Source organism: Salmo salar, chromosome 16, assembly GCF_965601325.2.
Source record: "Salmo salar chromosome 16, fSalSal1, whole genome shotgun sequence".
Taxonomy (NCBI): domain Eukaryota; kingdom Metazoa; phylum Chordata; class Actinopteri; order Salmoniformes; family Salmonidae; genus Salmo; species Salmo salar.
The window spans coordinates 85,335,207-85,359,857 of NC_138306.1; the positions used below are offsets into that span (position 1 = coordinate 85,335,207).

The 24,651-nt window shown below is 47.8% G+C and overlaps 2 protein-coding genes across 15 annotated transcripts; one reads left to right on the plus strand and one right to left on the minus strand.

The window, feature by feature from the left end:
* Nucleotides 1–643: 643 nt before the first annotated feature.
* Nucleotides 644–10,644, minus strand: LOC106573166 (cyclin-T2). Of its 10 annotated transcripts, none has more exons than XM_082963098.1 (9): nt 10,284–10,644; nt 9,523–9,604; nt 6,192–6,320; nt 6,030–6,090; nt 5,675–5,737; nt 5,438–5,483; nt 3,856–4,019; nt 3,397–3,467; nt 644–3,263 (listed from the first exon to the last, which is right to left on the minus strand). In XM_082963098.1, exons 1-9 carry the CDS (start codon nt 10,439–10,441, stop codon nt 2,154–2,156), a joined length of 1,884 nt encoding a protein of 627 aa, XP_082819224.1. In that variant the 5' UTR covers nt 10,442–10,644; the 3' UTR covers nt 644–2,153. The 10 variants fall into 10 exon arrangements, with proteins under 10 accessions (XP_082819224.1, XP_082819223.1, XP_082819229.1 ...); XM_082963097.1 differs by having other exon boundaries at nt 3,373–3,467; nt 10,284–10,642; XM_082963104.1 differs by having other exon boundaries at nt 2,984–3,263; nt 3,373–3,444; nt 10,284–10,634.
* A 91-nt stretch (nt 10,645–10,735) lies between these two features.
* On the plus strand, nt 10,736–24,373 carry zc3h13 (zinc finger CCCH-type containing 13). 5 transcript variants are annotated; one of them, XM_082963093.1, is made up of 20 exons: nt 10,736–10,908; nt 11,541–11,756; nt 11,850–11,959; nt 12,151–12,265; nt 12,407–12,518; nt 12,699–12,832; nt 12,944–12,982; nt 13,118–13,482; nt 13,687–13,863; nt 14,140–14,468; nt 15,808–16,338; nt 16,876–17,181; nt 17,588–18,110; nt 18,314–18,540; nt 18,937–20,301; nt 20,420–21,706; nt 21,870–22,016; nt 22,297–22,497; nt 23,245–23,408; nt 23,624–24,373. In XM_082963093.1, exons 2-20 carry the CDS (start codon nt 11,550–11,552, stop codon nt 23,852–23,854), a joined length of 6,570 nt encoding a protein of 2,189 aa, XP_082819219.1. In that variant the 5' UTR covers nt 10,736–10,908; nt 11,541–11,549; the 3' UTR covers nt 23,855–24,373. The 5 variants fall into 5 exon arrangements, with proteins under 5 accessions (XP_082819219.1, XP_082819222.1, XP_082819220.1 ...); XM_082963096.1 differs by having other exon boundaries at nt 18,314–18,426; XM_082963094.1 differs by having other exon boundaries at nt 12,699–12,826.
* Nucleotides 24,374–24,651: the final 278 nt, after the last annotated feature.

Below are 24,651 nucleotides of genomic sequence, written 5' to 3' on the forward strand. Positions count from 1 at the left end.
ATAATAAAATATTGGATCATGGAAACCTGGCTACAGAGATTGAAATAAATTGTTCACTTTTGCACATAGCTAGTTCCGTTAAGTGTTGGTAGAGTTATGTCTCGCTTGACATAACTCTACAAAAATACATTCTAACTATGGAATCCATATTAGGAAGTCGCTTAGTTTTCAGACGAGGGAGACTTCCTGATATATGCGATCGGAGAGGAATAGGCAAAGTTCGACTGGTTTGTTCTGGTCAATATTATTATTGTATTTTTTATATAACTAGGCAAGTCAGTTAAGAACAAATTCTTATCTACAATGACGGCCTACCCCGGACGATGCTGGGCCAATTGTGCTCCGCCCAATGGACCTCCCAATCACGGCCGGATGTGAAACAGGCTGGATTCGAACCAGGGACTGTAGTGAGATGCAGTGCCTTAGACCGCTGCGCCACTCGGGAGCACCGATATATTTTAATCTTTCAAAAGACCAAATTAGCACCAAAATATTAGAATTGGTCTGCCGGTGTAAACGCAAGCATAACTGCTCCATGGTCTTTTTGCCAGACCAAGTGACAACTAATCAATGATTGAACAGCACCACCCAGTGGATGTATGTGGTAGCACAAATAACCATTATAAAATACACAAGACCATGATGTGTTCCTGTGTAAAAACGACAGTTTTACACGTTTATTTGGGTTCCCAGTACACACATTAAGGATTTGTTCAATAGTGTCCGCTTCAGGACCTCCTAATACACTGTTATGGCAGAATAGAATGTGTGGTCTGAGGGTGTAACAAGTCAACCGACTAGCTAGTTAGAACTCAGAACTGCAGTCCTATATACAATCACCTCTAGAGATATTTTCATAGGATGGCGGTTGGTTAATTAGACATTTATCAATATTGAAGAATAGCGACTTGTTGACGACTTGTTACAATCACAAGGCTTTTTGTAAATATGCCGAGATCTTTTTAAATGCACTTCACAGCAGATATAACGTAAACTTCTTTTATAGCTCTAGAATAATCTGCCGTACGTTTTAGAGGCACAGCCTTTGGCATCCACTTAGTTGGACAGTAGACAGCATATGGTCCGGTCCCCAATCCACCCCTAGACCCTAAGCACTTGAGATCCCACAAGCGCATAAGGGTGTCTCTCAAAACGGCACACTATTCCCTATGTAGTACACTACTTTTGACCAAGACCCAGTGTTTTTCCCAGCTGGGAACTTTGCGGGCCCTGGTCAAAAAGTAGTGCCCTACATAAGGAATAGGGTGCCATTTTGGATACAGCCATAGGGTCTATGAGGTGTTGATCTGGGAAAGGGCCTTTGTATGTCCTCTGACTAGCCATGTGTGATGAGTTGGATTGCCATCATATACAATGTGTGTCCTCCCATTAGAAGACAAGCACACTGAAACAGCCTCTACGGTAAGATAGATGCTGTACTTCTGCAGCCTTCAACCAACAAAATGACAAAAAGTTATACATCTCTACAGATACAGGTATTACGCCAAGAGAGGAAGATTTATTTCGTTCTTTATATAAAAAAAAGTTTTGAGACCTGAGTATTTCAAGGAATAAGGTTGTTTCTTAACATACAAAAACGTACACGCATTTCCGTGGACACTCTGAACCTCCACCAGGCTGCTATCTTCCCTTATGTGATTGAAACATGCACATCATTAATAGCAAATAACTCATAAAAAGGCAGACTTCTCTTTCTCTCTCTTCTTAAAAGAACAGAATTAAAATCTGGAATTTTGTCAATCACAGAACCAGTGAACGTGGCTCCTAGGGGTTTTTAGCAAGCAGACAAGTAGCATTACAGCACTGTGTATATATCATGTTGTGGACATTTCTGAAGATCCTTAAAGCATCAGTAATTATTACCGTGTGTGGACAGGACTGACTGACTGGGTGATGAAGTTACTTTCACATAACTTCAAAGTTATAAAATCATTTTTTACTTATTTTTAAATCATAAAAACCTTTTTTTTTTTTCAGAATTATTTTATCTCTATCCAACAACTCCTGCCTAGCCTACTATCCAGATCTGTTTGTCCAGTCTTGCCCACTCAAATGTCAAGCCAAACATGTTTGGACAGAGTTGGCAAGAGAGCCAAACAACCTGCACCCAGGCTAAACGACTAACTCTGAGTTTACAGGTTCATTCCCTGGGCACTTAGCAGAGAGTCCAGCATGTCAAAAGTGTCTTTGTAGTCGGTGTGTTGGCCGTTAGACCCCAGCACTCCATTTGACCCCTCCGGGCCACCGTGGTGTCGCTCCACAGTCCTCGGGCCGCCACCACCGTCTGAAGAGTAGTGGGAGGAGCCTCCGGCACCTTTGGAACTCCTGCTGCTCTTAGCAGAGTGGTGGTGGTTGTTGTGACTACTGACGTCAGGGTTGGCCCGTTTCCTGGAGGAGGAACTGGAGCCCCCCAGGTCGCTACCATGGCCACCGAGGACTCTGAGTGCCAGGGCGGGGTCGATGGCCCCTCGGCCGTTCCCGCTGAGGGCATAAGGGTGCGAGTGGCCGTGCTTGGGGTGTCTGCTGGGGCCAGAGTGGTCTTTGTACTTCTCTTTGCCCTGTGGGACACCAACATGGCTGCCCTGGTCCCTCTCAGCTGAGACTTTGATTCTCATCTTTAGCTCCTCGTTGCTGGCCGCAACGCCGTTCTCAACCGCCGAGGCCTGTGGTGGGAGACATCGTGTCTTTTTAGAGCTGGCCTTGTCCCTCCTGCTGTCCCCGTGCTGGGGGACACCCTGCACAGAGCGTCTTTTATGGGACTGGTGGTGAGGGAGGGCGGGGGACTGGTACATGTCCACACCGCTCTGCTCCTCTCGGACACCGTTCTGCATGGTCTGCAGGTCTGCTGCCTGTTTCTCTCTGTACTTATCCAGGGAGAGTTTCTGTGGGGGGCGGGTGAAGGGCGAGGGGTTATTGGGCAGGGCCTGTGGATGCTTGCCTGCACTGGCCGTTTTGTGTTCGTGTTTGCCTGATGGGTACTTTGAAGGGATGGCTTGAGGAAGAAAGGCAAGGCCCTGGTCCAGCCCCAGCAGCTCAGCGTGGTCCCCAGCCAGGGCCTGGTAGGGAGGGAACGGGATAGACATGTCGTCTAGTGAAGCCATCTCCCCAGAGTCTGACAGAGACGACGAGAAGAATGAGTTGCTGCCGGCCACACCGGTGATGCCGTCCAATGAGGAGGTCCCTTGGAAGGAGGTGTCGCCCGTTTGGCTGTCTATCTTGGGCTTCTTGGCAGCTTGCGTGGCCTGGAATAGCGATGTGGTGAAATTCAGTTAAAAAAGGGCAACACCAAACAATTCCACCCCAAATGTCAGTGAAGTAGTAGCTACTAGGGCTAAATGCTGGAACACTTACACCAGTTGTGAGAGCAGAACCTACCCTCCAGTTACGTATCCTTTTCAGCCTGCTGGGCGTCTTCTCCAAAATCTGCAGGAATTCATTGGTCAGCTCTACGTCAGACACAAAGACAACTATTAGAACCCTGAAGGAAGTGACGGGTCAGCTCTAAGTCAGACACAAAGACAACTATAGAACAGCTCTACGTCAGACACAAAGACAACTATTAGAACCCTGAAGGAAGTGACGGGTCAGCTCTAAGTCAGACACAAAGACAACTATTAGAACCCTGAAGGTTCAATCCCTGCGTTCAGCTTCATCACATATCCCCCTGCGTTTCTGTGCAGTCTGAATAAACAAGAAATACTAACAGAGGGTGGAATTCCACTATAGACCCCCGAAGGTCTTGGGTTCAACACCTTCAAGTGTTCCAAATTTCAACCTTCCTGGCCTATATCCCCCTGTCCTTAAAATTAAATTAAGAACACAAATGTTTCTGACCATCCAGCAGTGTGAGCGTGACGGTGCGGTCCAGATACTCCCACCAGTGTTTCCCATCAGTGGAGACCGGGATCTCCCAGTTGGACCATTTACAGGCCAGGTGGATGCAGACGCAGGCGATGACTGTGGGCTTGTGCTGCAGGCAGAACGTGGTGAGGTGGAGGCTGTCGGAGGGAAGACCACAGAGGAGACACCCGTTAGCTACAGTTCTAGGGTTGGAATACAGGACATTAGCACTAGCCCTGGGACATGGCTGAAGACACTATGGAAGTGGTTTTCAAACCTTTCCCTGGGAACTCCCAGATGTTTCACAATTTTGTTGCAGCCCTGAACTAGCGCACCGATTCACCTAATCAAGGACATGATGATTAGTTGACAAGTTGAATCAGGTGTGCTAGTTGTGGAAGGGCTGGGGGTCCCCAAGGAGAGGTCTGAACCACTTCTCTATGGTGTCTCTAGACTAGAGCCATGTCTCTGGTCTAATAAAGCTCAGAGTACAGCTGATCTGCATGCATACAGTACATACTATAATACTGCCTTCATATTCCAGACTGTTGAGAGAGTGGCAGAGGCACGTACCCCGGTGGTTTTCTATGATGGATGATCGTGGCTGTTTCTCTTACCATTTCATACAGAATCTTACCTTATAAAACTGATACATACATTGAGGACAACCTAGATGGTAAACTTGTTCTTTGAGAGTACTAAGCTTGTTTTCTAGGGATAATTGATGTTCCAGTCCAGCCTGTCAAGTTATGCCATCTCACTCATACCTTTGCAAACGTCCTTTTTGCCAAAATGGTTCAATAGTCTTGCATTGCAAAAATCTGGGCAATACATTAATTATGGAAGTATCCTTTTGACTTCGTAAAAATATAATTTTTTGCCCTCTGTCCAGACATTGTATATTGCTGTTGATAGGATAGCAAAATTATTAATCTAAGTCAGCGCAAGTACAGTTACTAAAATGTTATTTAGGAAAATACTGAACCTATAATGAACTGTAATGTTTAGATTCTACTAAGGTAAAGAAGAGGATACCTATAGCATACAAGTCATTCATATATTAGAGAGAATTATGGATGATCATTTTACTACTGGAGTATTAGGTGTCAATTATTACTAAGAATTTGCTAGTTAGCCCTATATATATCAGCTTCTATTTGTCAAACATAAATCAAGAAAATAAAAAACCGTTATTAATACTTACCGGGACAGATGCTATAGTTTACATCTTTTCACTGATCTTTAGTGGCAAGCTATATTCAGGCTACCAATTGTGTTTTAGGAAGGAGGAGACATATGCACTCTGTAGCAACCAAACGGTCAGTGAGGACAGTCTACAGCGCCACCAACACGTTCACATTGTGCATTCAACCCCTATGTGCCAACACTGAGCCCTTGTACAATACACCGCACTGCTGCAGCCTGGCTGGCTGTCCGGTACCGCCCCTAGAGGTTTCCCAGAAACCTGCCTGGCGCAAAGAGGGCGTTGGACACAGGAAGGGGGACCTGCAAGTACAGGAAGCTATAGTGTGCCATCACAGTGCAACATAGTGGGGGGCGGGGTCAGGATAACAACCTGTTGGTAGCCATGAAATAGGAAGTCTGTGCCAAATCCTTGCTTGCTGTAATAGAAGGAAGAGAGGGGTCAAAGGTTAGCTCGGAGTCTCAGACTAGCACTGGAATGAAATAAAATGACAGCATATTATTAGAACTGGTTACTACATACAGCAGAGGTGTAATAAAGGTATACGTGTCTGTGTGTCAAAGATGAGAGAAGGTGATAAGATGGAAAGACACAGGAAGAAGGCTGTACCTCGCACTAGCTGGGAACATCTCACAACATCAGTGTGAGGATGTTCAATTGTTATTTCAAAACCTGAAAACAATATAATGGAACATGATTAGACATTCCAAAGGCCCACTGGCCATCCAGATGCAAATGAACCAAAAAGTACCACAACTACGTCCCAAATGGCACCCCATTCCCTTTATAGTGCACTACTTTAGACCAGGGCCCACTGGGGTAGTGCACTATTTTAGACCAGGGCCCACTGGGGTAGTGCCCTTGTACAGTAAAGAGCATTTTACTGTTTGTAAAGCATAGGGTGCCCTTTGGGATGCAACCCATGAAGTTTCCATGTATCATCCATCTATAGACAGATCCTTACCTAGCGTCTGCAGTACTATCGTTTCTAGTATCACCAGCTCCTGAGCTTGCTGATGGTATGCCTAAAGTTCAACAGATTTCATATTTGTAATGTGTCTCTCTCTCAATATCACCATGACAAGAGATCCACATCACAACACCCAGGTACAGAGGCCTCACTTACATTGCTCTTGGTGTCTAGTGGGGCATCCTGGGGGTTGACGCAGGCGTGGGCCACTTTGATGACATGTTCAAGCTTCCTAGGTTGTTCCTCAACCTTCGCAGCCAGGAACAAGGTTGTTTGGGAGATGATCTGTAGAAATAAAGACATTAAGGTTGGTCGGTATCCAGGTTTTCATATCGTCATACCGTCCTTCACTCATCCCAGGATTTACGCTATTACAGGCTTAGTGCACAAGGGCGAGCCAAAAAACGGGGTGAAACGCCTATTGGAAGTCTATTACCAGAATGCTAACATAATGAGCACAAGTAATAGTGAGGCTGCTAGCTAAATATTCTATCGAGCACAAAATAATGTTTTCTTCAAAAACAGGCAGTCCAGCTCATAAAGTTATACATATACAGGAAGGAGCTACCGCGGGGCGGCAGGTAGCCTAGTGATTAGAGCGTTGGACTAGTAACCGAAAGGTTGTGGTTAGAGCGTTGGGCCAGTAACCAAAAGGTTGGAGATCAAATCCCCGAGCTGACACGGTACAAATCTGTCATTACTGCCCCTGAACAAGGCAGTTAACCCACTGTTCCTAGGCCGTCATTGAAAATAACAATTTGTTCTTAACTGACTGTGCCTAGTTAAATAAAAATACAAACAAAAAAAACCATTTTTGGTGAGTTTGTACATTTACGGGTGTGGGACATGTGCAATGCTCGGGGGAGGCAGGCGTCTGGAGTCGCTAGGCCAACGGGCCTGCCTGCTCTGAGAAGATAGGGGAGAAGCAGACCAGAACGGAGAGGAAAAACGCAAGGATTTGTTTCCCTTTATTTAACCAGGTAGGCTAGTTGAGAACAAGTTCTCATTAACTACTGCGACCTGGCCAAGATAAAGCACAGCAGTTCGACACACTACAACACAGAGTTACACATGGAATAAACAAACATACATTCAATAACACAGTAGAAAAAAATTACAAATAATATACAGTGAGTGCAAATGAGGTAAGATAAGGGAGGTAAGGCAAAGAATAGGCCATGGTGGTGAAGTAATTACAATATAGCAATTAAACACTGGAATGGTAGATGTGCAGAAGATGAACGTGCAAGTAGAGATACTGGGGTGCAAAGGATCAAGATAAATAAATAAATACAGAATGGGGATGAGGTAGTTGGATGGGCTGTTTACAGATGGGCTATGTACAGGTGCAGTGATCTGTGAGCTGCTCTGACAGCTGGTGCTTAAAGTTAGTGAGGGAGATATGAGTCTCCAGCTTCAGTGATTTTTGCAGTTCGTTCCAGTCATTGGCAGCAGAGAACTGGAAGGAAAGGCGGCCAAAGGAGGAATTGGCTTTGGGGGTGACCAGTGAGATATACCTGCTGGAGCGCGTGCTACGGGTGGGTGCTGCTATGGTGACCAGTGAGCTGAGATAAGGCTGGGCTTTACCTAACAGAGACTTGTAGATGACCTGGAGCCAGTGGGTTTGGCGACGAGTATGAAGTGAGGGCCAGCCAACGAGAGCGTACAGGTCGCAGTGGTGGTTAGTATATGGGGCTTTGGTGACAAAACAGATGGCACTGTGATAAACTCTACTCAACAAATTGGATGCAGTCTTGGAGGCTATTTTATAAATGACAACGCCGAAGTCGAGGGTCGGTAGGATGATCAGTTTTACGAGGGTAAGTTTGGCAGCATGAGTGAAGGCTGCTTTGTTGCGGAATAGGAAGCCGATTCTAGATTTAATTTTGGATTAGAGATGCTTAATGTGAGTCTGGAAGGAGAGTTTACAGTCTAACCAGACACCTAGATATTTGTAGTTGTCCACATATTCTAAGTCAGAACCGTCCAGAGTAGTGATGCTGGACGGGCGGGCAGGTGCAGGCAGCGATCGGTTGAAGAGCATGCATTTAGTTTTACTTGTATTTAGGAGCAGTTGGAGGCCACTGGAAGGAGAGTTGTACGGCATTGAAGTTCGTTTGGAGGTTTGTTAACACAGTGTCCAAAGAAGGGCCAGAAGTATACAGAATGGTGTCGTCTGCGTAGAGGTGGATCAGAAAATCACCAGCAGCAAGAGCGACATCATTGATGTATTCAGAGAGAGAGTCGGCCCGAGAATTTAACCCTGTGGTACCCCCATAGAGACTGCCAGAGGTCCGGACAACAGACCCTCCGATCAAGCTGCAGTGGCAGCTGTACAGATAACTCATCCAAAGGCTTTGACACCTCAAATGCCACTATGACATTGCTCATCCTAATATTTATATATTTCTTAATTCCATAATTTTACTTGTGTATTGTTGTGAATTGTTAGATACTACTGCACTGTTGGAGCTAGGAACACAAGCATTTCACTACACCCGCAATAACATCTGCTAAATACGTGACCAATAAAATGTGATTTGATAGATGAGAATTCACACATTATCAGCAGACAGCGCTCTGACTGATGTGTAGTTACTTTTCAACGATACTTCTCTATGTAGCCAGTCTACTTCTCTCGGGTAAAACGCCAGATTAACTGGCTACATTCTTTCTATTATAAACAGAAATATGATGGCCATGCATCGTTTTCGCAAAAGAAATACATAGGTTTTTAAAATCGTAAACTCATTTAGCCTACTTGTGTGGCTGCCAGCCAAATAGCATTGCAATTCTGTCGTCATCAGATTAAAATTATGCTTATTTTCTGCCGAATGGGTGTTTTTCTGTGAAGAAAAACTATAGTTGCACATCCCCGATCACTCTGAGGCAAAACACACTTGACTTTCAATATAAAACACGACCTCTGTCAATAGAAAGTTGGAGTCACCTGCTCCCGCTTTCCCCAGTTTTGGGGGAAACTAGTGTAGGTAGTCCAGTGTGGCTCAGCTGGTAGAACATGGAGCTTGCAACACCAGGGTTGTGGGTTCGATTCCCACTGGGGACCAGTACGAAAATGTATGCGCTTAGTACTGTAAGTCGCTCTGGATAAGAGCATCTGCCAAATGACTAAAATGTACAAGTTCACTGCAGGTATTTACTTAAAAAGTAGCTACAAATATAAAAATGTATAGAAAAACTTCTATGAAATAATTTCAACATTATAGAGAGCACTTAACTGGCTATTTCCAAATAACCATCTATACTGCCCAAGACGACAAGAAAATCCATCAGATCCCCCTTGAGACAGTTGTCAGCCTTATCCGAGATCTGTTTGTGCTGCAAGTCATTGTCACACCAAGCACAATGACTATAAGAGTTGGCAAGACAGCACAAAGAGATATAGGAAGAGGCTAGATAGAGAGTTAGAGAATGAAAATACCAACAAACAACACAATCTGTTACAATTGAGATGGTGATTACTTACATTCCTATGAAACTTAGTGAAAGAGTGAATCATATAAAATCTATGCATGTAAACGATTGCAGTGTTGATGATGAGTTGAGAGCTGAATACAAGGGTTAAGGTATTCCAAGTGATATGCGGAAACAACAGAAATACTGCAATCAATGCATAAACTATTCTAACATCATAGCTGGCTGATGTCATTTACCGGTTGCTGGGTGACAATCCACCTAGCTTTGTTCCCATCTCAGCTAGTTAGCTCAGGTTCACTAACGTTACTCCAATAATGAGACACAGCTGACCAAGATGTCACAACTACCTACCTCGTGAGATAACATCATAAACCATATTATATATGTTCATAAAAATGATTAACTAATAGTTACTCGTACATCCAGCCGGCGGAGTAGACGATAACAGAGCTGCTAAGGCGAACGTCTAGCGGGCCAAAATAATAGCTACCGTTAGTTGATCACATAACAGAACGAGGTTAGCATGTTAGCTATCTAGTTAGCTGAAGAACTAGTTAGCGCAACAACCTGAAAGGTTACCGTTACTGCGTTAGGTATCCTATTTTGTAATCCAACCAAGACATAACGATAGTCGAAGTAAAACATTCAACTTGTATTTTAAATGGACACACTTAGCTGTGTTTCAGTTACTTGCAAAGAAAGCTAGCTGGCTACTATGTACCAAGCTAACAAACGGCACAACCATTTTGGGTAGCTAGTTAGCCTAGCTGCCACATAGCGGGCTGAAAGCCTCATTTTCAGAAAGGATACACGTTGAGTCTCTGGCCCATATCCTGAATTAGGTTGGCGGCTTGCTGTCGGTAAGAAAGTTCCCTATCAGATTCGACTCCACTGCGGCGGGACGGCGTTGTTTCTAGTTGCTCCCGGGAAAAGAGCCATTTCGAAGAAGGTCCCCGGTGCACCGCCATTGCGCTCCAACAACTAGCCCCTGGTGGCTCGAGGGGGTAGGGAGCGTAGGAAATCAAACGCGCATGCGCTTTGGCTACTTTCCGAGGACTAGTAAACCAATTTCTCAGCAAATTAGCACTATTTTAACTTTCAATACAGCAACAAAAAAATCTCTCACAAATTGTGGAAAATCATGGATATGATAATAGGTCCATTCTGTCCAAACGTGCAGGCTCAAAGTCGTGTAAAGAAAAAAGAAGACACCCAGTATCCCATAGTTCCCCGCGCGTGTAGATTATATTGCGGCTCCACTGTTAGATATCTACGGTCCAAAACACACCCAATCATTACACGCGCACCCTTTGCCAACATGAAGGCGGATAGGGGAGCCCCTGCCATTGAAATACAAGAATACAACTTGTAATTTCAAGAGGTAGCGAATCCCATTGCCTACGAAAATAGATGCGACACCGAATTAATATTTTGGGTGAGGCAACTCTTTTACTGCAATGTGCAATAGCTTTCCAGGATCTTTGAATATGGGGATAGCTTATACAGGCCTCGGGCCCAGAGAGCATAGCTACCTTATGCTAATACGTTATCATAAATATCCAAAGTTCCCTTTTCATTCGCAAGTTAACTAGCTAGCTACCAAACTGCATTTTCAGATACGATCTCTGGCAAAAATATGCATAAATGATTAGTTAACTAACGTGTTAGTAACTAGTCAGCATCAATATGCTAATGTAACTCATCATCGGGGCTTGATTGGTAGCGCTAACGTTGATGTTGGTGTATTCATTAAGCCGATTCTGTGGCAAAACATCTTAAACGGAACGAAACTGGGAGGGAGCTAACTGAATTTGTACAATTAAAAACTATTTTTAGTTTGGACGAATAATTACACCCCAGATCAGTGTGTAAAAAGATTCACAAAATCCCCAATGTTTCTTTGCATCAATTTGCTACAATAGTTTCAAATGGAAATGTCAACCAGGCTACTGATTTTTGTTGTTTGACAAACCAACGTTGAAATGTTTTGTTGTTTACAGTAAAGTGCATATTCAGATTGCTGTATGTACCAATGCAGGTTTATAATATATTATTCTACCATTGCAGCCCTGCAGAATGTCCAAGATAAGGCGGAGGGTAACAGTGGAGAATTCTAAAACCATATCTGACAGCAGCAGTAGCCAGACCAGCACCACCCCGTCTCGCCGGCCCAGCGTGTTTGAAAGACTCGGCCCCAGCACTGGTAGTAATGCTGTCGAGGTGTGTACCTCTACACCTGCATCTAACCCACTGACAGATACATCACATGCATGTCCAGAGAAGGTAGAGAAAGAACATCTTTGAGTTTTGGATTCATCAGAGCAAAACCCTATTTCTGCTTCATGAAATGACACTTTCTTGCTTTCTTCCTTTCAGACTAATTGTAGAAATTGGTTGAAGACTGGGAATTGCAGTTACGGCAATACTTGTCGCTACACACATGGAACTCAGCCACGAGGCAAAGGATTTAGTGGATCTTTTAGCAGGTTAGATGGCCTTGGCGAATTGCCTGTGACCCGTGTATGCAGGCAACTGAAAAATAGATATTTTATGCAAGTGGGCAACACAGTCAGACGGTCCCAATATTCTCTCATGGCTGTTTCTTATTGTATTTGATAAGACAGTGGTCTTATGCTGAACCAATGCCTGAGATTACCATATGTTTGTGTGTAAACAGGTCAGCGGAAAGACCAACTGGCGATCTGCGAGAGAGGATGAAGAATAAGAGGCAGGATGTTGAATCAGATGCTACAAAGAGAGACCCAGAGGAACCTACGTCCCCCACAACCAGAGTGAGTTACTCTCCACACGCACCTCGCTTTCATTCCTGTTTTCTTTTGTTATTTAGGACATGGTGAACAACCATTTTACTAGTTAGATATTAGACCAACATGTATGGGAGTCTTCCATGTAAACCTGTCTGTGTTCTGCAGCAGCGAGACTCGTCCCGAGGCCGCCACAGGGAGAAGGAAGATATAAAAATCACTAAAGAGAGAACCCCTGCCAGCGAAGAAGAGACCACCGAGTGGGAAGCCAACCGCGAAGGTGAGGTTTGGAAGTAGGGCCGTGTTCAATAGGCACGACGAAAAGAAAGAAAACACATGCCCTTATTAACATATGAAAGTAGAACTAATGAATGCCGAACCGTTTTTCACTCTATCGGGAAAACTTGTTTGTATTGCATATTGTAACCTTAAGTACTGTGCTGTTGTATTTGTCTTTTAGACTCGGATAACGGCGACTACGACTACGAATTGTCCCTAGAGATGAAGAGGCAGAAGATCCAGCGGGAGCTCATGAAGTTGGAGCAGGAGAATATGGAGAAAAGAGAGGACATTGTTATCAAGAAGGAGGTACTGGTATGCATGTATCGACTGTAGCTATATCTACTATAGTTCATAGAACCTTGCATGATTTAAGACTGAGGTTGATCTGTTTTATAACCTTCTACACTTACAATCTCTCACTAGGAGCCGACCACCAAAACTAGGACCACTATCATATCCAAGGTAAGAAGAGATACCTACCTAACCTTATTGTCATTCAGGAGCCATCCATATCAACACTCATCTGGTTTAGACTTCTCTCCTTTCAGTGTCCATGCTAACCAATTCTGCCTTCTTTATTCCACATTCTAATTCCAGACATCCCCGGAGCGTTCCAGCTCTAAAGGTTCCCCCTCCTCCAGGAAGTCCAGTGGATCTCCCAAACACACTAAAGGACCTAAAGCTTCCGGTTCTAGGAAGAAGGAGAAGAAGACCTCTGTGTCGTCCTCTGCGTCCGCCACGGCCAGATCTTCCAAGGGGGGCCACGGGAAGAAGAAAGGTCCCCGCACCCCCAGCCCTCCTCCTCCGGTGCTTCCGCTGGTGAACCCTGTCGTGGCAGCCGGGGGGAAGAAACACAAGGGGAAGCACAAGAACAAGGAGAAGTGTGAGGAGAAGCCGCCCAAGGAGGGAAAGGAGAGAGGGAGAGACGCGGAGAAACACAAGGAGAAGAAGGAGAAACGCAGGTAAAGAGGTTCACTGCCATGTTTTGTTCAGCTCCGCTCCAAGCTGTAGAGGGATCTAGCAGCCTCGTTGAATAGGCATAACAAGACCCACTGGAAACAAGCAAAACAACAGTCAAATCAACTGTCATTTAAAAAAATCTGTTACCACTGTTGTTGAATACACTATGAAAGGGACTCACTTTTAGTTTCTCTTGGCTCTTGCAGAGACCGGTCAGACAGCTCCCACAAGGCCAAGCGGTCAGTGATGTCTGAGGAACGTTCCGGCAGCGTGTCCTCTCCTTCCAGAGACCGAGAGATGTCCCCGTCAGCCAGGAAGAACAAGTCCACCTCCCCAAAAGTAGCCTCCCAGAAGAGCCTTGCGCCTGCCTCCCCACCTCACAGGTCAGTAGCCTGTTAGACACTAAGAAGATAACAACATCATTGTCATGCCAGAAGCAGTAAGATGACAGTATAAACATCGGCTTGCAGAAATGGAGAAATATGCAGCAGCACCTGAACCTGAGACGATGGTCTAAAGATGCCATCTATCCTAACACTATCATTTTCAGTCATGTTATTAGCAGGATTCTCATGAGTTGGTGTAGATGGTAGACAGACTAGCAAGACGGTCACTTTCCCTGAATAACCATAACCCCTCGTCCTCTCCTGGTCTTCCAGGTCTCCCCCTCCCCGCCACAAGCGCACCCCCACCCCGCCCCGCCACCACTCCCCCTCCTCCCACTCTGGCTCCTCAGCCCAGAGACACTCTCCTTCCCCCCGCCGGCGCCGCTCGGCATCCCCCGCCTACAACCGCGAGCCCCCAGCCGCCTCCTCACCTCCTGGCCAGAGGTGTTCCTCCCGCTCCCCTGCAGCCTCCCGGGACACCTCCTCTCCTCAGAGGAGGACTAGCCCCGGAGGACGAAACCACTCTCGGGGGCGTGAGAGAGGACGCAGCGAGAGGGGGAGGAGCCCACCTGTCCAGGAGCACCGACACGAGCGTCGAGACGGTACAGCAACTCATTAACATAAAACACAGACCGTTTGGTCACCCCTTTAAATAAACTACTGGTTTTCTATATGTGGTCACCACCTTTAAATAAACTACTGGTTTTCTATATGTGGTCACCACCTTTAAATAAACTACTGGTTTTCTATATGTGGTCACCACCTTTAAATAAACTACTGGTTTTCTATATGTGGTCACCACCTTTAAATAAACTACTGGTTTTCTATATGTGGTCACCACCTTTAAATAAACTACTGGTTTTCTATATGTGGTCACCACCTTTAAATAAACTACTGGTTTTCTATATGTGGTCACCACCTTTAAATAAACTACTGGTTTTCTATATGTGGTCACCACCTTTAAATAAACTACTGGTTTTCTATATGTGGTCACCACCTTTAAATAAACTACTGGTTTTCTATATGTGGTCACCACCTTTAAATAAACTACTGGTTTTCTATATGTGGTCACCACCTTTAAATAAACTACTGGTTTTCTATATGTGGTCACCTCCTTTAAATAAACTACTGGTTTTCTATATGTGGTCACCTCCTTTAAATAAACTACTGGTTTTCTATATGTGGTCACCACCTTTAAATAAACTACTGGTTTTCTATATGTGGTCACCTCCTTTAAATAAACTACTGGTTTTCTATATGTGGTCACCACCTTTAAATAAACTACTGGTTTTCTATATGTGGTCACCTCCTTTAAATAAACTACTGGTTTTCTATATGTGGTCACCTCCTTTAAATAAACTACTGGTTTTCTATATGTGGTCACCACCTTTAAATAAACTACTGGTTTTCTATATGTGGTCACCACCTTTAAATAAACTACTGGTTTTCTATATGTGGTCTACCACCTTTAAATAAACTACTGGTTTTCTATATGTGGTCACCACCTTTAAATAAACTACTGGTTTTCTATATGTGGTCACCACCTTTAAATAAACTACTGGTTTTCTATATGTGGTCACCACCTTTAAATAAACTACTGGTTTTCTATATGTGGTCACCACCTTTAAATAAACTACTGGTTTTCTATATGTGGTCACCACCTTTAAATAAACTACTGGTTTTCTGTATGTGGTCACCACCTTTAAATAAACTACTGGTTTTCTATATGTGGTCACCACCTTTTAAATAAACTACTGGTTTTCTATATGTGGTCACCACCTTTAAATAAACTACTGGTTTTCTATATGTGGTCACCACCTTTAAATAAACTACTGGTTTTCTATATGTTGCTGTTTGTTTATATGAAAACAGTCTCTACATTGTGTCATTTGACTGGACACTGTAATAACACAGACCTGTGTTTTTGTCTCATCCATGCAGAGAGCCGCGGGAAGCGAGAGAAAGACTGTAGCCGTGACGACCGGGACTACGAGGTGGCAGAGACGAGCTCTTCTCGTGATGCTGCCCGTGAGGACCGGGAGACAAAAGAGGGGCGAGAACGCCGGGGTGACGGGCGCAGCGACCGACGAGGAGACTCCACCAGTACCTCCAGGGACCCCACCAGGGATAGAGACCGGGACACCAAGGACTCGACCCGGGAACCCAGAACCACAGAGACCACGTCAACACGCTCCGGACGAGACCCTCTGGAGTACAGGGACCGGGATCGAGAACGGGAGAGGGAGCGAGAAAAGGAGAAAGAGAGGGAGCGGGAGAGAGGAGAGAGGGAGAAGACGGACAGGAAGGAGGAGGCTGTCCCGGAGGAGGGGAGGGGCTATGGGAGGGGCCACGGGCGAGAGGAAGGAGGGAGGACTGAAGGGAGGGGGGAGGTACGGGGGGAGACGAGGACAGAGAGTAGAGCTGAGAGACCTGGCAGGGGTAGGGGCCGCGAGGCTGACGCATCTGACAAAGGTGAGGTCACACATGACATCACACATCTTATGACCAGTAAAATCTACTAATGGCCAGTTGTAGTAACAGTTGTTAATGTGTTTGTTGCTGTGGTGTTTGTGGAAGTGAGGGAATTTGATCAAGATGAACTGCGGTGCACCAGTCTATGGCTGAGGGAGGAGCACCCTTCTCAAATGGAACAGTAATCTGCGCCGCTCAGCCATGTTGTCACCAAAGCAGCATGGAGCATCATCCACAAACAGACATCTCTTTTTGATAAAATTAGTTTTCATTGGGAAGGCAGATAAAGCGTTTATATCAAAAGCAATCACTTTTGCATGTGAGAAAATAATCTGATTCCTACTCATTACTCCACGTTCGAAACCTACGTCACTTTTGTTTTGAGCCCGTTTCACCGTCAGCCCAGAGAGGGGCTCGTCCCTGGGAGGCCGTCCGGTTCCTGGTCCGAACTCCTCCCACCGGGGCATCCCAGGCCAGATAATCCAATCCCCTCTGTGTCTGTTTCAGCATACTGTAACTCTGTCCTTCCTCCCTCAGGCTCCTCCACCAGGAATGCCCGAGGCTCCCAGCTGGAGACTGGTGGTCATGACGGTTGGGAGTCGCGTAGCGGCGGAGGCTTCCGTGAGAAGAGTGCGGAGAGGAGCACCGACCGTGGGGCGGAGAGAGGAGGCGCAGAGAGAGGAGGAGGCGCCGAAAGAGGAGGTGTGGACAGAGGAGGAGCGGAGCGTGACCGTCATGACGGAGAGAGGAGAGGAGGGGAGCAGGCGACAGGGAGAGACTCATCCTACGACCGTAGAGGTGGTCACACCGACCGTGGTGACCGCAGAGAGAACAGGGAGAGAGGTGAGGAGAGGTCTTTCCTCGTACCCTAATAATAAATACATTTAATCTATAATACTAGTTAAATAAAATACAATTTATAATACGCTTTTCATTGAAAAACAATCTCAACGTTCTGTAGGGAGTGATTTAAAACAGAAACGAGACGTAGACAAAAAAAGGACACAGCTAGACAAGGCAACTGACAAAGTACACAGCTGATGCTACAAGAGGCAAGGACAACAAGAAACACAGTTATATGTAACAGAAAGCCTTCCTAAAGCATCCTGTCTCTTCCTCAATCGTGCTGGAGAAGAAGATCCAAGGTCCCTCAGGCCCTCTTCTCTAATGCTTTTTGAAAGATTGATTGAGAATGAACCCTTGTTGTTGGATGTTGTGACTAACTGGCTGTTTCCTCTGTTTGTAACAGACCAAAGAGCATCCTCTCCTGGTCGCCACCCAGCCAGAGGAGAAGAGCCAGACAGGGAGGAGACCAGAGGGAGGGATGAACGCAGAGGAGAGGAAAAGGGAGGGGACAGACGAGAGGACAGGGCCCGAGAGAGGGAGCGAGAGAGGGAACGGGAAAGAGAGAAGGAGAGGGAAAGAGAGAGGGAGAAGGAGAGGGAGGCAGAGCGGGAGAGGGTCCGGGAGAGGGAGCGAGAACGGGAGCGAGAGAGGGAGAGGGAAAAGGAGAAAGAGAGGGAAAAGGAGCGAGAGAGGGAACGGGAGAGGGAAGAAAGGGAGCGGGAGAGGGAGGAGCGAGATAGGGAGAGGAAGGAGAGAGAGCGGGAGAGGGAACGAGAGCGAGAGAGGGAGCGAGAGCAAAGAGAGAGGGAGAGGCAGCGGGAATGGGAGGAGCGTGAGAAAGGAAGGGATGAGCGACGGGAACGGACTAGGGATGAACCAAGGGACGACCGCTCTGTCCGAGACTCGCATGAAGACCGCAAGACCAGGCAAGTCTCAGTAGTAACCACCAGGGTTGGGGCCAGTTCTATTTCAATTCCAGGCCCAACCCTGGTAACCACTAACCCATGACTCATAACTAGAATCACTCCATCGTTTTACCTTAGTTGTGGTTCGTTTCCATCTGTTTCTTTCCTACTTAACACAACCCAGCTGACCTCTAACCCCTCTTCTATGCGTGTGTCATCTGCAGCCGGAAGAGGCACAGGGTAGAGACCACACCCAGCCCGACTCGCCCCTCTCCCAAGCGAGCAAGGGACGCCACCCCAGGAGACGGCGAGGAATACAACAGCCCTGAGGAGAAAAGTGAGCGTTTGATTGGTGGAGGCCAGCCCAAGGTCCGCCCCACCTCTGGCCCTGGCCCAATCACCATCCTCCCCGTCACAGTACCAGTGTGTCCTCCTCCTCCAGTGCTTGACAGTAGGGACACTCTTTAATGGGAAAAACAAACAGCACTGGTTCTGTCTGGAGGAAACTAGTCCCGTATGGATTAACACCTCCCCAAAGGGTGCCTTGGCCTGATCACTTCAATATCCCTCCACGTGAGCCCAGGGCACACTTAGTAATGGTGATAATACCTTTTAATGGTTGAGCACATTTCATACAGCCAGACTGGAACTCAACGTGCTGACATAGAAGTAACAGCTGGTGTTTGATTGTTATTAGAAGGCGATCAGAGATCTTTGAGACCGAGCCAAGGCACCCTTTAAGATAAAAAGGTGTTTTGTTTCTTTGACCTTGGTTGACATTTCCATGATGTTGATAAACCTTGGTATGGTGCTAACAGAATCCCTCTGCGTCTTGGTGTGTGTTCAGGTGTTGAGAAACACCGGCTGTTGAGTCAGGTGGTACTCCCGCCCCAGGAGCCCCTCCTGCGTTCCCCCCCCAGCACCTCTGTAGCGGAGGACACCAAGCCCAGCCGCTGGAAGGACGAGGAGCGCCGTGGAGGCGGGGACAAGAGGGAGGGGAGGAGCCGCCGGAACGAGGAGGCCGACGCCCGTGGAGACAGAGGAGGAGCAGGCAGAGGAGGGGAGAGACGGGGGGAGCACCCCTCAGATAGCAGTACCCCTGTCTCGGCCTCCGGCTCGGACTCTAGGAGAGGTAAAGAGAGGGACGGTCGGGAGCCCACCCCTCCCCCGCCGCCCGTGGCCCTGGTCACTGAGGACAGAGACGCTCCAGTCCCGTCAGGTCATGAGGAGGGCAAGAAGAAGACCAAGTCCCAGAAGAAAGGCCTGAAGAAGGGGAGGAAGGAGGAGGGTGTGGCAGGAGGTGTTTCAGCTCCAGAGAGGTTCACCAACCCAGAGCCCCCCTCCTCCATGGCCCTCTCGGACGGCCCCCCGCCCCCTCTCCTCTCCCCCCGCAAGGCGCCTAAGAAGAAGGCGCTGGACAAGAAGAGGAAACGATCCCGTGGCGCCGAGTCGGACGCGTCTGAGGAGGAACCAGGCTCCTCCCATCTTCCCCCGGGCAAGAGGAACAAGAGGGGTCCCCGGACGCCCCCGCCCGCGCCAAAGGAGGCTCTGCTATCCCAGAGGGCCGTGCCACATTCTGTTGCAGAGCCCTTGCCACAGCCCGTCAAAATGGACGCCAACTTCAGCGACTGGTCTGACGAGGATGTGCTGGAGCGCGGTGGTGGATTGGTGGCCGTTAAGGCACCCCCCACAGTCCCCACTGAGAGGACTCCGACTGGAGCTCTTCCCAGGAGAGGAGGTCCGAGGGGGGGCAAGGAGAGGGAGAGGGTGGAGAGGCCTGTTCCCCCGCCCATCGCCCCTCTGCTGTCCCAGGACCCTCCTATGTTACTCCAGACCCTGCCTCCCCAGCCCCTCATGTCCCAGCCCCTGCTGAGGAAGCCTCCTCCGGAGCAGAAGAGGAGCAGCAGTATGGGAAGCAACCAGAGCAGGGCCTCATCCAGACGTCTCCGCTCTCCCTCCAACGAGTCAGCCCACAGAGAGGACCCTCAGCAGGGCCAAGGACCAGGCCGACCCAGGAGAGGACACCAGCTCCAGGGGGGCAACTCCCGAGACCGGGAACGAGAAAGGGAGCGAGACAGGGAAAGAGAGAGGGAGCGTGGTGAGAGAGAGAGGGGACCAGTTGTCACAGAACCACCGGTGGTGAGGGGAGAGGAGCGGAAGTCGCGCATCGACCAGCTGAGGAGAGGAGAGCCCAGTCGCAGCACCTCCTCAGGTACGCCAGACACATACTATTAACAGGTTTTGTTGAGAAAACACTGAGCTCCCTTACTAGTTTGATTTGATTGATATTATTTCTCTTATATTGAATTTCTGGTGGTTTTCCTTCCCAGACCGGCAGGACTCTCGCAGCCACAGCTCCAGACGAAGCTCCCCTGAGTCAGAGCGTCAGGTGCAGTCGCGGGCCGGGTCCTACGACGGCCGAGAGCGTGAGAGGGAGAGAGAGAGGGAGCGGGAACAGTTTGAGAGGGAGCGTGAGCGCAAGGACCTCCGACAGCAACAGGGGCCTCCGGGGCCACTACCTCCTCTCCAGCCGCAGGGGCAGCAGAGAGACTGGGAGCCCGAGGGGCCACGGGAGTGGGGTGGGAGGGGCCGTGAACCCCTCCTCATGCGTGGAGGCAACAGAGAGCAAATGAGAGAGCGTGATCTCCGTGACATGCGGGGTGAGAGAGAGCGGCTTCTGCCCGAGGGTCTCCTGCAGCAGCACGAACGAGAGCGGGAAAGGGAGCGCGGCGGCAACAGGGGCGTTGGCCGAGGTGGCGACCATGGCAACGACCGGGAGCGGGAGAGGATGCTGCTGATGGACCTGCCGCCACATGGGGACCCCAAGAACAGGATGGACATGAGGGGAGACAGACCAGATTTAAGAGGGGACATGCGAGGAGATATGAGACCTGATATGAGGGGAGACATTCGAGGGGATATGAGAGGAGATATGAGAGGAGACATGAGAGGAGACATTCGAGGAGATATGAGACCTGATATGAGGGGAGACATTCGAGGGGATATGAGAGGAGATATGAGGGGAGACATGAGACCTGATATTAGGGGAGACATTCGAGGGGATATGAGACCCGATATGAGGGGAGACATTCGAGGGGATATGAGACCCGATATGAGGGGAGACATTCGAGGGGATATGAGACCCGATATGAGGGGAGACATTCGAGGGGATATGAGACCCGATATGAGGGGAGACATTCGAGGGGACATGAGACCTGATATGAGGGGAGACATTCGAGGGGATATGAGGGGGGACATGAGACCTGATATGAGGGGAGACATTCGAGGGGACATGAGGGGAGACATTCGAGGGGACATGAGACCTGATATGAGGGGAGACATTCGAGGGGATATGAGACCTGATATTAGGGGAGACATTCGAGGGGATATGAGACCCGATATGAGGGGGGATATGAGAGGGGGACCGGATATAAGACCGGACATAAGGCCAGATCACATGAGACCAGATATCAGGGGGCCGGACAGGGTTGAGTTCTCTCTCCTGCTCCCCCACGAAGCTTTGGGACACGGCGGCATGGACCAGGACAAACCAGGCAACAGCCATCACCCTGTGGGAGGAGAGATACAGGAAGCAGAGAAACAGGACAGCATTGACGGTAAGGATCATCTAGAATCACAAACTACTAGCCTGATCCCAGAACTGTTGGTGTGACAGTGACCATGGGAGCAGGCAACAACAGCCTTGTCCCAGATCTGTTTGTCTATGTTTGTGTTGATATGGTAGCAGGTTATTGAGTGAGTTTATTTGTTTGTCCTCAGACGAAGATGACGCGAAGGCGGATGACGCTGTGTCGGTGGTGTCTGGCGGGGAGGAGTACGAGCCAATCAGTGATGACGAGTTGGATGAGATCTTGGCGGACAGCGCCCAGAAGAGAGAGGATGGGCAGGAAGAAGAGAAGACGCCAGGTACAATACTGAGAACAGGACTACACAGTCATTCTGGCTGAGAACAGGACTACACAGTCCTTATGGTTTGCCAGCGGGATTGCCAGGTCATGAGAAATTCTGGTCCAATGGCTCCTCCAAACCAGCTCAAAACTAGCCCAATATCACACACCTGGCAACCCTGTCTAGTCTGCAGTTGGACACTGGTAAAAGACAAACTGTTGTGGTTTTTATTATTGTGAACTAAATCGTTGTTTGGTTATTGTGGTCTAAGTCCTTCATATGTGCTGTGTTCCTACAGGTCCCCTGGATGTGATTGATGTGGACTGGTCCAGCCTGATGCCCAAGCAGAAGCAGGAGCCCCGGGCGGCAGGGGCAGCTCTGCTCCGGTTCACCCCAGGGGCAGTGCTCCTCAGGGCGGGCGTCTCCAAGCGGCTGGCTGGGCCCGAGCTCCTGGAGAGAGTCAGGGAGGTCTGCAAGAAGGAGCTGGACGACCCTAAAGGTGATTGGAGGAGATATTAGTACTATGACATACTGTACTCTTATCGTTCTCCTACTGGATTTTAGAACCATGTATAATATGACAAACATTATCCATACCAGCTCTGTCTACTTTACAAGACACAGACTTTTAATGGAAGTATGCATACTTAGAACGTGGCTCAGTTGTGTGAGCATATGTGGTGTTAGCATATGATAAAGCACTAAGCAGTCAGTGTGGTGTTAGCATATGATAAAGCACTAAGCAGTCAGTGTGGTGTTAGCATATGATAAAGCACTAAGCAGTCAGTGTGGTGTTAGCATATGATAAAGCACTAAGCAGTCAGTGTGGTGTTAGCATATGATAAAGCACTAAGCAGTCAGTGTGGTGTTAGCATATGATAAAGCACTAAGCAGTCAGTGTGGTGTTAGCATATGATAAAGCACTAAGCAGTCAGTGTGGTGTTAGCATATGATAAAGCACTAAGCAGTCAGTGTGGTGTTAGCATATGATAAAGCACTAAGCAGTCAGTGTGGTGTTAGCATATGATAAAGCACTAAGCAGTCAGTGTGGTGTTAGCATATGATAAAGCACTAAGCAGTCAGTGTGGTGTTAGCATATGATAAAGCACTAAGCAGTCAGTGTGGTGTTAGCATATGATAAAGCACTAAGCAGCGGCAACAGAAACAAACATCTTTTGTATGTTGCTTCCATTCATCACTGGAAACATCCAGTGAGTGTAACCCAGCTCTCCGTCCATTCCTCCAGATGCTGACAAGCTGTTTGAGCACGACCTGGGTGCTCTGAACAAGGCAGCTCTGAACAGGAAGGTAGAGAGGGCAGGTCTGCTGAGGAACCTGGGCCCCTGCTGTAAGGCCCTCTGTGCCCGCAGGGACATGGCCATCAGACGGCAGCTCCTCAAGAACGAAAAGGTGAGTGCTCCAAGAAAATGTACTTGTACCCAGAACCATAGACTATTCTAGACCATATACCAATTGACTAAGATGGCCCTCTACTGTAGGATATATGGAGGAATAGACTGGGATTATGTAGATAGTATATTATAATATATGGAGCAATATTTTGACACACAATGCCTATGGCATGTAAGCTGTATAGTAAGCTAACTCTCTTTCTCTCTCTCCAGGGCCTGACCAAGCAGATGTACCCCAGTGTTCCTGTGGTGGACAGTGAGCTCTTCCAACTCAGCATGCGTCTCTTCAAGAAAACTGTAGCCGCCGCCAGAAGCAACCAGCCCCCGTTGGGGCCCCCAGCAGGCCCAGAGAAGGCCGACAAGGGGCCACTGGGGCTGGTACCGGCAGCTTCACCGGTAGCCAAGCCCGGTACACCACAGCCCCCCGAGATGTGTGTCTCCTGAGAGCGTGCGAGGCTTATGGGTAAAAACAAACGCTGCATGATGAAACTGACCTGTGATCAGAAATTGAATCAGCTCTGACTACTAAGCCTGCTCTGAGTCCCCGCCCCCTAACTCTAAACCCCGCCCCCTAACGCTAAACCCCGCCCCCCTGCTATAGCCTTTTTAATCACAAGGAAAAATCTAACAAAACGCTGAAACTCTTGTCAGTCAGCAGTGCTGTCATTATGGAAGACTGATCTGATCCGCAAGTACTGTACTGCTTCTACCATAGAGACTAATGGAGATACTAGCCTATGGAGGGATTGATAGAGGCCTTGTACAATGTACTGTACCTTGAACTAGAAATGAAAATGCTGCTGGAAAGACATGCATTTTCCCAAATAACACTGTTGTTGTTTTTGTGCGATTGGATATTTGTTGTCGGGGGTGATAAGTCTCCCTTTCATAATAAGTTGCTATGTTTTTTGTTTCTTTTGTTGTGCATTGGTTATTAAGACTGCATTAAAGTGGTTAGTTGTTCATTTGTAATGGCTCTTATCCTTGCTTTGCATGGCGTCTTAGTGCCATGTGCTGCTTGATGTCATTTGTGTATTGTTCAAGAGACATTGACTACATCCCCGATGGCACCCTATTCCCTATGTAGTGCATTTCTTCTGACATGGCCCATAGGGCTCAGGGCAAAAGTAGTACGCTGTATAGGGTGTAATTTGGGATGAACCCTGGCCAAACGCACTCAAATCTCTGAGTGACTTGTATGAATGTTTACTGTACTGCCTAGGCTACTCCACCCCGACATG

Excerpts from the sequence above, each read along its gene's own strand:
- zc3h13 (XM_082963093.1), top strand. The coding sequence starts at position 11,550 with ATGTCCAAGATAAGGCGGAGGGTAACAGTGGAGAATTCTAAAACCATA. Across the intron at positions 17,182-17,587 it reads CAGAGAGAACAGGGAGAGAG|ACCAAAGAGCATCCTCTCCT; the intron begins GTGAGGAGAGGT and ends TGTTTGTAACAG. Across the intron at positions 22,498-23,244 it reads GGAGCTGGACGACCCTAAAG|ATGCTGACAAGCTGTTTGAG; the intron begins GTGATTGGAGGA and ends CCATTCCTCCAG.
- LOC106573166 (XM_082963097.1), bottom strand. The coding sequence starts at position 10,441 with ATGGCGGTGCACCGGGGACCTTCTTCGAAATGGCTCTTTTCCCGGGAG. Across the intron at positions 5,738-6,029 it reads GATAGTACTGCAGACGCTAG|GTTTTGAAATAACAATTGAA; the intron begins GTAAGGATCTGT and ends TATTGTTTTCAG. Across the intron at positions 3,468-3,855 it reads CACGCTCACACTGCTGGATG|AGCTGACCAATGAATTCCTG; the intron begins GTCAGAAACATT and ends TGTCTGACGTAG.